The following is a 14,295-nucleotide window of genomic DNA, read 5'->3' on the forward strand; positions in this document are numbered from 1 at the left end:
CTGACATCTCTTTTCCAATCTTACTTCCCTTCTTTACAATAAAATCTTATTAGTCATGTCTGATAATATAAATACTATTTCATACTCATAGTCCCCTTTCTCTGCAAAGAGACACCTTGTCATTGCTTCTTTGGGACCAAACTTATCATCATAATTATGTAGAATTCAGTTTCAGGTTTTTCTTCTTTCATAAGTCTCCTTCTATAAGTTCCTTGCTCTTCTCTTTTCTTCTTCTCCCCCCACCCCATACTGGATATTTATGAATTATCAAATGCATTATCTCTTCCATGCACTTAATAGGTAATGAAAGATGAAGCCTCAATTTCCTTCTGCACTTTGTTCTAGCTCCTTGATTCCCTGAGTACTTTGGAAACCTGAAATCTGCACCAATTTCTCCCATGTGTGCTGACTAGTGCCAAATAGTATCAGGGCTCTGTCATGACAACATTGTATATAGAATCACAGAAGTCGGAAACCATATGATCAAACGCTATTGTGCTGTAGCATGCAAAAAATATCTCAGAGAAATGAAATGAGTTTGTCCAAGGAAACTCCACAAGTTAAACGCAAAGTCAGGAGAATCCAGATCTCCTGACATTCTGGTTCACAGTTGTGCCGGATATGTCACACTGCCCAGTCCTTTAAGGACCCTTTGTTTCTTCTCATCATTGAATGTCTTGTCTCAGCCTCCCTAAATCATTCTGTCTTTGTCATAGGTCTCCCTGTTCATTCCTGTTCATTCCTACTTTCCTGGCTTCTGACTCCTCATTCACCTACCTCAGAGCCTGTACATTTTCAAAACATGTTCACCAGAGTCAGATTTTTCCTTTGGTTACCATGGATTCTCTTCTTCCCTTCACAGCCCAACACCTGAAGTGTGTTTTTGCTGTGCTTACTTGAATGATTTCTCCTTTTTTCTCTAACATTTTCTCTACACCTTTAGCAGCGTCCATTAAATTTTGACCACCTGGGCTGAGAGTCTCAGTGACTCATAATGACTCATGAAGATTTACAAAGCAGTCAGTGTGAACTTATTTAGAATCTAGACCTTGTGATATTTTTCTTCTGTGGGTAAGTTTTCTATGTTTGGAGTGTGGCTTTAATAAGTTATATAAAGGAAGAGAGAAGAAAGGGAGGGAGAAATGGGGAAGAGGAGAAAAGGGGAGAAGGGAGAGGAGGAGATAAGAAAAGGAAGAGAATGGAGGGGCTAGTAGAGAAAGGGAAGTAAAAGGGGAAGAAAGAGAAGGAGGGACAGAAAGAGGAAGGGAAGAGAAGGGGGAAAGGGGCAGAATAAAGAGAAATGAAGAAAGGGCTGGGAGAGGGAAAGAGAAAGGAGGAGAGAACAGGGAGCAAAAGAAAGAAAGAAAAAGAGGTGAAAAAAGATGGGAGGAGAAGATTGGAGAGAACCAGCGAAAGGAAGTGGGAGGGTAGCACAGAACAGAAGAATGAATAGGATCAGAGAGAGGAGAGGAGGAAAGGAAATTTGCAAGTAATTACGGACTCAAAGATGAGTAACAGCTCCATTATCTGCTATTTAGGAACCAAAAATAGCATGCAATGGAATATCATCTTGTGCATACATTTAAATATAAATATGTCTAATGTTCTGAGAATTCACAACATTTAAAATAATGAAGTCACTCTGTGAAAACCTAATTCAGAAGGAGCTGAGAAACTGTCTGGTTTCTTAGCCTTTCCCTAGCTTTCTCTTCCCCTAATTCCACTCGGTATTGGAAATACAATCTCCACCATCTCCTCATACAAATCACCAATTTAAGCAAGATTTTTTTCACCATCTTTCCCCTATCCTACCCCACACTAAGCCACTATATCCCATTCCCCAACCCCAGCACACACACACACACACACACACACACACACACGCACACTTCACTTCCAGTATCCCTGTCTTCTTTAGACAGGAGAAATAAAGTGCTTTGGTTTCAAACTACTTACAAATCAATTTGCATCCAGAGGTATGAGTCAAAAGAGATAATATTAAATTTCAACAAATGACAATTAAAAAGCATAAATGTTAATGTCAATAAGAAGTCAATGGGCATTTGCCATTGATAAGCTACTATTTGAAATATTTGTCTGATTCCTTAAGAAGTAACCCCATAAAGGAGTCTATAAGACCCCTCATGTCCTCTGGAAGAAAATGAATGGGCTTCAATTTTCATCAAGCTGGGAAAATCTGAATGGTCAATGACTTTTAAATCACATTTTGTTTTAATTAATAATTTTATTTCAATTATTTTAAATTAATTTTAAATTTTAATTAATAATTTTGTATTGAAACATCAGATTAACACCCAAACAAAACCAACAAAATATCCTAAGCAAACCCTTACTATTGGTTCTGATTATTAATGTACATCACTTTCTGTGTTGTTAATTGACCAATTGTTAATATAGGGTGTTTTAATTTTGAAAGTGATGGTACTAATGCTATTTGCTGTATTTGACCTGAATTTTATTACCTCTTATTATTATCAGTTCCACTATTTCTGAGTATATTGTATTTTCTCTGCAGATTTGTAATATGATGAATGCACCAGCAGATGAATATTTCACATTTCAGGTAAGGAACACTCCAGTTCCATCATCCCCTTCCTCCCCTACTTTTTCTTCTTCCACTTCTGTCCCAGAGCATAATAGGACACATATTCTTCTCAAGAGATCATAAGATTTAGAGCAGAGATCTTCTAGTTCAACCCTTTTCCTTTTAGAGAGAAGGAAAATGAGGTCCAGAAAGAGGACATCACATGAGCCCTGGTCTGAATCATCTCATTGTTGGAAGGAACCATCAGAATTGATCATCATATAATTTTATTAGTTGGTCATAGAGTGAGTGACAGGTTTAGCAATATAAATAGAAATTAGTTTCATTCTTAACAACTGATCAACAATTATTAAGCACTTACTAATAGGAAAGTACAATGATGAGGATACAAAAGTAAAAATTAGTTTCTTTCCTCAGTTGCTATAAATATAGGTACTTAAGAGGAGGAAGAAGGTAAAAAGAAGGAAGAAGAGAGAGAGAAAGGAAGGAGATAGCTGCTTCATTCTGGCATCCAGGACCTTGCAACCTAAAAAGGCATTGTGTTCTTACCACAGTGACATTCTTTCCTACTCCCAGTGACAGAAATATGCCTCCTTGATCATGAAATCAGTTCACTTCAGTTGCACTGATTGTGCTTAGTTTGCTTAGTTTTTGTCGTGCTAATTGAGCTTCTGCTGTTGTCAGATTTTTCACTCCATATCCCAAAATATGGCTTCCATTGCCTGATGCTGTGCCATTTCATGCTATTCATCATTTTGCCTGCTTTAGGATAGCTCCCCCATTTAGGGTCTCACTTCATCCAGGGTAGTCTTGGAATGCTTATTCTTACCCTACCTCCTTCCATGATCTTCCCCATATTTCTCCTACCATTATTTCCATGAATGGACATGGCCTTAGGAACCCACTTCAACCTCTCCCTGCTCAAAAGACCCAAAATCTCAGTCATGGAGCTGGTGAAATATCTCAGCTTACAAGTCTCCTTTCTTCTCCATTTGCCATCGTGGCTGACCTCACGGATCTGCTGGATCTGTCAGAGGCATGATTGACATTGATGTGGGAAGATTTCTTGTTCTATCTGGGATTTATTCTTTTATGCTTCACAAGCTTCTGGCTAGAGTTAGAAGATCCATTCTCAGATAGAATCAGGGACTAACAGCTCCCAAAGCAGAAAGGTAAAACTTGGGACTGTCACTAGATTAGGACATCTAGGAAGCCTAATTTACATATGCATGTGAACTCACAGACACATATACAGAAATACACACACTTAGCTCATGTGTGTACTTGACAAGAACACAATGCACATAGATAAAATAATCTTCCTATGGCAAAAGCTTGACTATGTCACTCTTGTGCTCAGATATCTTATTTATCTTTAGGATAAAATATAATCTTCTCAGTCTGGAATATAGCATTTATATATATATATGGAAATCCTTATTTTGCTTCTTGTTTGTTTCATTTGGAATAAAATAATATCTAATACATATATAATTATGTTTATATATGATTTATATAAACATAATTATATATTAATATCATATCTATTATTACATTTTATATATCACATACATATATATTATTTTTTATTCCAAATTTAGCAAACAACAGTAAATAAGGATTTCCATATATGTTTATATAGAAAAACAGGAAAAGAGAATTATATATGAAACCATAAATCTTTATAAATAGTTTGTTTTTCTTTTTAAGCCTATAGTATAATAGACTTCAACAGAATTGGAAAGGAGTGGATTTCTGCTTACCTTGAAGCATTGGACACACCATTCTTAGTGTCTGATATAGGTGGTTCTTATTCAAACAAATGACCTTGCCTCCCAAAAAATCCCCACCACTTTAAGGCCCTTCAGGACAGGGCAGCAGCTCTCCCCCAGCCACACCTGAATCCTTTTCTCTCCTGTGTGAATATAAATGACAACAGTTTTTATTCTTTATAGAAAGGACCCGTTGATGAAACAGGCTGGGTCATTCAAAATGTCCTCTCCCTACCCATTGTCAACAAGAAAGAAGACATTGTGGGAGTCGTGACATTCTACAATCGAAAAGACGCAAAGCCCTTTGATGAATACGATGAGCAAATCACTGAGGTGAGTTTCATGTAATAATGTGGGATAAATGCCCAATTACTGCTTTGGTGTGCTCAAATTTCCTTTGAAAGCTTCATTATGTAGTGATTCACAGAGGCTCAAAATAGCCACCTCTCCAGATTGTTACTTCTGTGTCCAGCCTACGGTACATTTTGTCGTCAGAATTTAAAGTGTGGGCCTGCCAGGATGTTTCCCCAAATTAGGTATTAGAGAAAAGAGAGCTCTACCTTTTCTTGTGACGCAGGAAACTTAAATATTGGTCTCCACACAATAGTCATTCTGTTCTTTCTTATTATTTCACTCTCTTTCCTATAATTCCATTATTATACTACTTCCTTGCTTTCTCATTTTTAAGAAAACTGTGTTTCCTCATCTACTTTATGAGGGAGTTGGATTGGAAGACCCTGAAGATTCTTACCACATAGATATACATAATCCTTTGGTTTTTCCCTCCTCCTTTCTTCCTCCTTTTCTTGCTGACATCTCCAGCTGTTTCACCTCACTAGAGACAGACATCAATTCCTCTAGTATAATTTCCTTAGTACATAGATTATAACAATTAATTGTAACCTTCTTGAGGTTTATTTTATTTGTATGCACTTAGCACAATGCCTTGCATATAGGATTAATAAATATTCTTTCAATTGAATTGATTATTTATCACATATTCCAAATTTTATTACTAAGAGCAGACATAAAGTAAATTGCCTTTCAGAAGAATGGATGAAAATTCCTTTGTAGCGTTCACTTTCAATATATTATGATATTACTGTTGGAGGCAGTCTTAGTATAAATGATTGTTTGTTTATAAAATAGGTCAAGGTGGTGGTCAATGACTCTTCCTCCACTTTTCCCTCCTCTTTCCCTCAATTTCAGGGTACCCTTCCCAACTTTCCAAGTCTTCCTATATATCCAGAATCTTCTCTAACAAAACTTGATCTCATATTCTTAATTCATTCAGGCTTATATGACTTACATCTCTCTTTCTAGGAGTATTTTTAGTCTAAGAAAGATCAAAGTCTTAAAATAAAGGTGAATGTTGCTCAGTGTTAGTGGTGGAACTTCTGGCAACAAACAGCAGGTGGAAAAGAATTTGGAGTTGGAAGTATAAAACTCCTGAATTTACAGTCATAGACTCACTGAATAACAATAGCTAGGATTTATACAGCATTTAAAATATGCAACCTGCTTTATTTACAAATTATATCTCGTTCTATTCTTACAACAACCCTGAGAAACAGGTTCTATTATTATCCCTCCTTTGGAGATGAAAAAACGAGACAGAGATTAAGTGGCTTGTCCAGGACTCGTATAGCTAGTATGTCTAAAGCTGGATTTGAATTCAGATTTTCTTGTCTCCAGCTCTGGAGTTCTATACACTGAGCAATCCAATTGCCTCCAATCTACAATCAAGATTGACCATAATTACTGTTATAATTATTAAGATTGTTCTTGCTTGATTAAAATGAGAAACCAGATGGTTGAGAATAAGGACATTGACTGATTGGGGACCACAGTGTTTTTGATATAGAACCATTATTTCTTATTTACCTTCAAGGAGCACACTGTTTTCTTTTATTTCAGATTCTCACACAGTTTCTTGGTTGGTCTCTTTTAAATACTGATACTTATGATAAAATGAATAAACTTGAAAACAGAAGGGACATTGCTTATGAAATGCTCATGTATCAGACCAAAGCTACTGCTGGTGAAATTGAGTCTATTTTGGTAAGTGTATAGTTTAATTTTCCAGCTTACTACCTACTTGTTTTCCCTGGAATTCCCCCAAATTGCCTAGAACTAGAGGGTGGTAAATTCATGCTGGGATGGGGAATAATATGTCTAGGTTGTAATTTCTCTCCAAGATGAAGATGAGATGAGCTAAACTGATCAAGATGAGATTTATTACAGATAAAAATCCTTATATTATAAATTCATCAGACCACCCAGAATTTTTATAATGGAATTTCATTAAACACAGTGAAATGTTATAGTCTTAGGCATCAGGAACTGGAGATCAAACAAAGCAATGCCAAGATCCATTGAAGTTCATTGGAGAATAAAAAGAATGGCGTCTCATAGAGTAAAAAAGGGACTTCAATGGACAGACCACCTTTAACTCTCCTCCTTTCTTCCTAGTCCCTGAATCCGAGGAATAAAGAGAATGTGGAAGCTAGATGGGAACTTATGAATAGTTCTACCTTCTCATTATACACAGAGGAAGCAGAAATCAAAGAAGGAAGTGATAAGCTGCAGTACACAAAAATGTAATATTCAAACCCAGATTTCTGATGCTGTAACTAGCAAGTCATCATGCCTTCTTCTGCATCAATACCAATAATTTAAACACCTGAGAGTACAAATAATGTGGCTGCTTAGAGTGGTCGCCCAATTCATGAAAAAATAGTGTGGATTTTTTTAATTGACTAGGAAAAATTGGCATATATAATGGTTGGGCTAAAAAGTAATAATTTTAATATTTGACCTTCAGTTTGTGATTTGACATCTCAGGATGACATCTGTAAAGCAGATCTAAATCTATGATACTATGATATAAATGAGAACTAGTATGGAGTAATGATAGAATGTCAGACTTGTAAAAGATCTGGGTTCAGTTTCTAACTTCTGTGATCATAATCAAATCATTTAATCTCTCTAAACTTCACACAGCTATGTGACTGATCTAGTAAGTCACATCAATCAATCAACAAGCCTCTATTAAGATTCTGTGCTAGGCACAGTCTTAGGCGCTGGGAAATCACCCACTATTCTCAATGAGCTTATGTTCTCTAAAAGGGTTGTCACAGATAGAAGGTGCTCTGTGTTGAGGTCCATAGACAAAATCACAGGTCTTTAGTGTATTGACACATGGAAGATCATCTCCTATTGATCTATGTGATGCAATCAAAACCTATATAAATTGAGCTTACTTTTTTGGTGAATAGAGCTTTGACAAGAATAAGAATAAGGATAAAATAGAGAAATACACAAGTCCTATGCAATAATCACTTAACCCTAATTGCTTCAGAAAAAAAAAAAGAATAGGATGAAAAAAATATATTTATGCATAGTAATTTATACTTTTCAAAATGCTTTTATATATATACATATGTATATATATATTATTGTTGTTGTTTAGTCATTTAAATCATGTCTTTGTGACCCTATTTAGGATTTAAATAGCAAAGATTCTGAAGTGGTTTGCCATTTCCTTCTTCAGTTCATTTTACAGATGAGGATACTGAGGCAAATGGGGTTAAGTGACTTGCCTAGAGTCACATAGCTATTAAGTGTCTGAGACGACTTCCTGACTCTAGGACAAGTTCACTATCCACTGTGTTGTTCCTAATTCTCTAATTTAAAGGGGAAAACCTATTCAAGATCACATAGCCAGTAACCAAATGATGATAGAGCATTGAATTTGCTATGTGATCTTGGCAAGTCTTTTCCACTTTCTCAGAAGTAAAATGAAAAGATTAGATTAGATTATCTCTAAGGTTATCTTAGATAACTTACTACTACTTGTTTTCCCTGGAATTCCCCCAAATTTCCTAGAACTAGAGGGTTGCCAAATTGTCTAGAACTCATGCTGGGGTAGGGAATAACATGTCTAGGTTATAATATTCAAACCCAGATTTCTGACTCCGTAACTAGCAAGTCATCATATCTTCTGCATCAATACCAATAATTTAAACAAATTAATTTTAGGGGCAAGAGCCCAAATCTTTTCTCTCTTATTTCTTACTTCCTTATTTAAAATTCCTCACTTCTCCCTTTTACTTAAAGGAAATCTAAAATATAACATAGAATAAACATATGACATTTTTTAATCATGGTCTACAAGGATAACTTTATGATGAAGATTCAGAAAAGAAATATTCTTCTTGCAAGGAACCAGCTCAGATGATAACTGGAAGACTCTTGGGGAACACTAGTTGTCCATAGAACATATATTGAGAATTATTGCTTTAGATGTCAGCAAGAAGATTGCCAAATAATTTCTCTCTGAAAATAGTGGAAGAATGTGAATGAAGGTCAAGAGAAGAAAGGGAAGATGAATGTTCTGAGACGAAGTGGATAAAAATGGCAACCTCAGGAAGATGACAAAATACTTAAAATTATACCCTTTTACATTTGGCTTCAGTTCCATCCAATATAGGCTTGCCCCATCAACCTATGATATTGTAGGATCACAAAAAGAAACATTTTCCAGTGGACTGATTCCTCAAATTTCTTCCAGGGTGAAAAGATAATAGTTTTTTTTTTTCTTTTTAAAGCCCATCTTCCAGAAACTTGCAAAGCTAGGCTCCCACTTAAAAACCCACTAATATTTTAAAATGAATAATATTATTAATATAATAATATTCTAATATTAGAAGAATTCAGTTGGGGTTAATTTCTGCTTCAGAGAAATTTACTATCTCAATTGCTTTTACATTTTAGAAATACAAAGAAAAGTTGAATACAAATATTATTGACGATTGTGAAGAAAAGCAACTCATCCAGATTTTGGTAAGTACTCTCAAATTATGTTTAGTGGCTTCATGAGGCAAAAAGGCTACTCTTATATGTCGTATGTTAAAAGAAATAGTTCCCCTTATCATTTGCTAGTTCCTCAGATGACCTATCACCCAAAATGTGAGAATACCTTTATTAATCAAAAACTGAACCTGCTGGTAAGTGTCTAGGGCTAGATTTGACCACAGGTCATCCTGATTTCAAGCCAGACCCTCTATCCACTGAGCCAACTAACTCTATTTGCAGTTTAGGAATATGTTGATATAGTTTACACTAATTGTTTGTGCCCAGGACTCACTCAGTTACTAACTCCTTCAGTTCAATACCTATTTTATTCTCTACTATGAATTAGACAAATACTATGAATCTATGAACAAAAAAACCCATGAACAAGACAAAAATAAAACAGCCTCTGCCTTCAGAGAGCTTATAATTTACAGATGGAGCAAACATGTACAGAGACAAGTAAACACAAAATATATCAAATAATGTCTTTGGAGGAAAGGCCAACAAATAATAGCCATCCTATAAGAAATGGATGGTACTTTCACCTTTCTTGAAAGAAGTTATGGACTCTAGAATATAGGTAAAAAAGCACATTCCTGGCACAAGAGGCAAAAGATAGAATATAATAGAATAGCAAGTAGATTGCATTAGATAAAGCATTTATTAAGGATTTACTATGAGTCAGACAGTTTGCTAAGTGCCAGGATTATAAATACAAGTCTGCCTGCTCCAGAGTGAATTTCTCCTAGAAACCTTCATGTGTAGAAATACCAGCTCCCATGGGGGCTGTTCATATCTATCCCTATTTTAGCAGAACCATACTTAAAGCTTTTTAATATTTTTTATATTATATTATATCATATTATATATTTATTTAGCAAAATAGAACTATCCTGAATTTGTGGCTTGCTGGAAGAGCCTTTGAGAAAATGTATTTACCTGCATACCACAAAGGAGCACTGAGATGCCTAAGGCAATACTGGTGTTATGAGATTAGCTTTTGTGGCAAGGTCTAGTTTGCGATCATGGAAAACACCCACGGCAAAATTTCCCAAATGCATTCTTACTTTGCTCCTACTCAGTTCTAGCTCCAGAACATTGTTCATATTCTCTATCTGTCCAAAATATGTGTATTGAAGTCAATAAACTTCAATGACTTTTTATACAACAACAACGATGACGTTCAACTACTTCTCACAAACTGGCAAACATACATTATTTTTGTATTTGATTTGTCCTTCGTGGCTGATAATTTAAGAATTGCCATAATTTTTCCTAGTTTGGTTCTATGGCACTAAATAATGTTATAGATTATTTAAATATTTTTATATTTATTTTATATTATATATTATAAGTAAGACAAATTTTGTAGGAATGATCAAGAACCTAAATACTGTTTATAAAACATCAAACAACCAACTAATATTTTGTATATGCCTACTCCAAATCATTCTTTTTTTAGAAGAAAAAAGAGGTCCAAGTGAAAACAAATGGAAGTTAAATGCATATGCTCTGAATATGTACTCAAAAATATCTATAGTTCTACTAACACTTAGCCCATCTCATGTCACATGGCAAATAGACCTGCTAGAAGCACACCAATTTTCCTACATAATAAATATATGTCTTTGCATGTAGGTTTACATCACAACCTCCTGAAAAGAAAAATCGCCCACCTACCTTTCCTTAATTCTCTAGCACGTCCCACCTTATTCCAAAGTGCACTAATAGTCAAAGGTACCAATGGGCTTCATCAGAGAAGGAGCAGGAAATGTATTCAATACACACTTTGAAGTTTAATTTGTATTATAAATATTTTCTTTTTCTCTCTCTTATGTCTGTACAATAAACAAAACAATAAACTAGGTTCTTATTTATAGTGTTTGACGATTTGCGTGGTTCAACTGCTCATTATGAAAATTTTTACCACTCAGTTCACTCCATGGGGGAATTGGAGAATGATTCCTGGATCCTCAAACTCAGTCCTCCCCTACTCCCCACCCCCATTGTGTCTCAAGCTATGTTCTTAAGGAATCATTCCAGTGAAGATTCTCCTTATAGATGTTTACTCTGTCCCTGAGAATTAAGAATGGAGCTACCAAGCTTTGCCCTCTACAATCTAGTAAATCTTCTACATGCTGATAAAAGCTTCCACATTATGACTCCTTACTGATTAACTCCTCCAGCCAGCACATTTAGGGAACTAGTTTAGCCCAGCTGATTTCTTTAGCTTTGTCGTGCAACGAGGAAAACTAGCAAATAATGACTCTAAGGTTTTCCTTTCAGGAATGAACAACACACTGCCATACCCAGTGGTTTAAGGAATTTCCCATTATACTTACGTAACAAGTACACTTTTTGTCTTTTGACACATAACTCCTAATCCATGTTATTAGGCTGGACTTGGAAATCGAATCAACTCAACAAAATCCTGAAAGCTCTGAAATATCTCAATTTCTTTGGTGATTTTGTGACTTCAGAAAAGTAACATCTCAACCAGATGGCTTTTCAGATGAGTCAAAGAACATGAGATCCATTTGTCTAATAGGATTAATGGCACCTGAAAGCAGACACCCTTCCTTTCCCAGGTCTTTGGCCATTTCTGACCCACTGAAAAGAAGCACAGATTTGTCAGTGGCAATTAACTCCAGTTTTTACAGGAAATGGGATCCAGACCATATTCTTCTGACATGGAATTCAAACTTAGTAGTAAATTTAGATATGGAAGGTTATCTCCTAATCCATCTAATCCATTCTTCTTATTTTAACACAAAAAATTTAAGGGTAGAGAGAAGGTTAAATGACTTGCTCCAAAGTCACATACATAGTAACATGGTACTTTGCAATTTGCCAATGGCTTAGTCCTTTGACACTAATGATATATTTGAGGCAATGTAATAATATAGGCTGAGGATTTCTATCCTATCTTGAGGGATTTTCCTCCTCTGTTTTTTCTTCCTCTATCTTGCCAGTGCTGGTCCTCATCTCAAGTCCCACAACCTTATTCCCAATTTAGTTAGGATTTTTTTTTTAATTCAAAACTGATTTTTTTCTCATGTAAGAAACTTCCAGGTTTAGGAATTCCCTTTTCTAATGCATCTCAGAAGCTCATCCATAACTGAATAGCTTGGATTGGTTGTCTGGGTACCCTGAGTGGTTAAGTGACTTTTCCCCATGCTCACATAACTAGTATGGGTCATAGACAGGACTTGAATTTGGATCTTCTTGACACCCAGGCTGGTAGTTCTTTATCATTTTAGACCATGCTACCCCTCTATGGTTATTCTAATTAAGCATAAATTACATAAATAAATGTAAATCTATTTGGGAAAAGGGTTAAGCTTTATAGTGACCTCAGCCTCAATGTCCCTTTTCTTATTCCAGCGCCTCCTCATTCTGTTCTGGCTTTTTTCACATGTAATTTCTGCTTGAAAATCTCCAGCTTATTTCTCCACTTATCTAACAGATTTCAAATCTGGTTTTGCTTACATGTCTTTCAAGCATTCATTGGAAAATGTCTTTTAAAGGTACATCAGCATTAATCAGCAGCAAAACAATAGAAATGAAGAATTTGCACAAGAGAAATCACTTAAAAGGTGTCATCAGGGAAGTGTATGACTGAAAAAAATAAACTAGTCACTTAGCAAGAATGAGGAATACTCCATGAAAACCCCAAGTGTTTCTCCTTCAGGGGTGTCCATATGATGTCAAGACAACTAGAAAAGGGGCACTAGATTGATGAGAAGACTTCTTATGGAGAATTAACGGGGAGACAAGAGATATGTGCTGTCAAGTAGAAAAATATGACTGAGGGTTGGATCATAGAAATGCCTAATACTGTACTCACATAGTAAGCACTTTTTTGTTGTCCCTAACTCTTTTCAAAGTTCAGATCAAGCATGACCTACCTAAAATCTTTTTGCTCTTTTGCCTTCAAATTGCTTCCTACTTACTTTATAAATATGTTGTGATATCAGTTATTTTCACCCAATAGAATGTGAGTTCCTAGAACTGGGGTTTCTCACCTCTTGTGTATCATGGACCTTTGTGACAATCTGATGAAGTCTATGAGCAACTTTTCTTTTTTTAAAAATTTTTTTAAATAAAGCTTTTTTATTTTCAAAACATATGCATGGATAATTTGACAACATTGACCCTTACATAGCCTTGTATTCCGGATTTTCTCCTCCTTCCCTCTACCTTCTCCCCTAGATAGCAAGCAATCCAATATATGTTAAACATGTTAAACATATATATTAAATCCAATATGTATAAACATATTTATACAATTCTTTTGCTGCACAAGAAAAATCAGACCAAAAAAAGAAAGTAAATGAGTAAGAATGCAAGCAAACAATAACAGAAAGAGCGAAAATGCTATGTTGTGAACCACCTTCAGTTCCCATAATCCTCTCTGGGTATAGATGGCTCTCTTCATCACAAAATCATTGGAACAGGCATCAATCATCTATGAGCAACCTTTCAGAATAAGGCTTTTAAATGCATAAAATAAACCAGAGTATTACCAAAAAATCAAATTAAAATAAATATAATACTACATATGTGTATATATAATACATAAATTTGTGTTATGTATATGTACACAATACATAACATACACATATATGTATATGTGTGTGTATATGTATGGATAAAAATAAGTTTCACACACCAGATTAAGAACTGTCTTAGATGGTTTGGACTATTCATCTGTGTCCTTTATATTAACTCTTTATAGCAGGTCCGTGCTTTACCCATCCTAAGCACATTATAAATAATTGAGTTGAATTCAGTAGTGTTTATTCTCTAATTAACAATGGAACTATAGGAAAAGGTGGGGGACTGGAGAAAGAAAAATTGGCACTTACTAGCTGTTAACAACTTTAGATATTTTGTCCAAGCAACTTGATTTGCTGTTTTTAACAGAGGATTAGCCAAGGGAGCCCCATCCTCTGACCATGCAGTATTAGGCCTGCTGCCATGTACCATGTGGAGACTTAGCCAGGTTCTAGACATTTGTAACGGAGGGCCCCTTCTTCACTCCATACCTGGATGAGACTCCCATTGACCAGCCCTCCATCACCCTGTGAATGTTTGAGA

At 35.5% G+C, this 14,295-nt stretch overlaps 1 protein-coding gene across 1 annotated transcript in view; it reads left to right on the forward strand.

The window, feature by feature from the left end:
• PDE6C (phosphodiesterase 6C) overlaps positions 1 to 14,295 on the forward strand; it is a 78,176-nt gene that overhangs the window by 14,612 nt on the left and 49,269 nt on the right. Inside the window, exons 8-11 of the mRNA XM_003755263.2 lie at positions 2,537 to 2,584; positions 4,522 to 4,671; positions 6,256 to 6,399; positions 9,115 to 9,183. Coding sequence (XP_003755311.1) covers positions 2,537 to 2,584; positions 4,522 to 4,671; positions 6,256 to 6,399; positions 9,115 to 9,183 — 411 coding nt within the window. The remainder of the gene's footprint in view (positions 1 to 2,536; positions 2,585 to 4,521; positions 4,672 to 6,255; positions 6,400 to 9,114; positions 9,184 to 14,295) is intronic.

The sequence above is a fragment of the Sarcophilus harrisii genome, chromosome 2 (genome assembly GCF_902635505.1).
Source record: "Sarcophilus harrisii chromosome 2, mSarHar1.11, whole genome shotgun sequence".
Taxonomy (NCBI): Eukaryota; Metazoa; Chordata; class Mammalia; order Dasyuromorphia; family Dasyuridae; genus Sarcophilus; species Sarcophilus harrisii.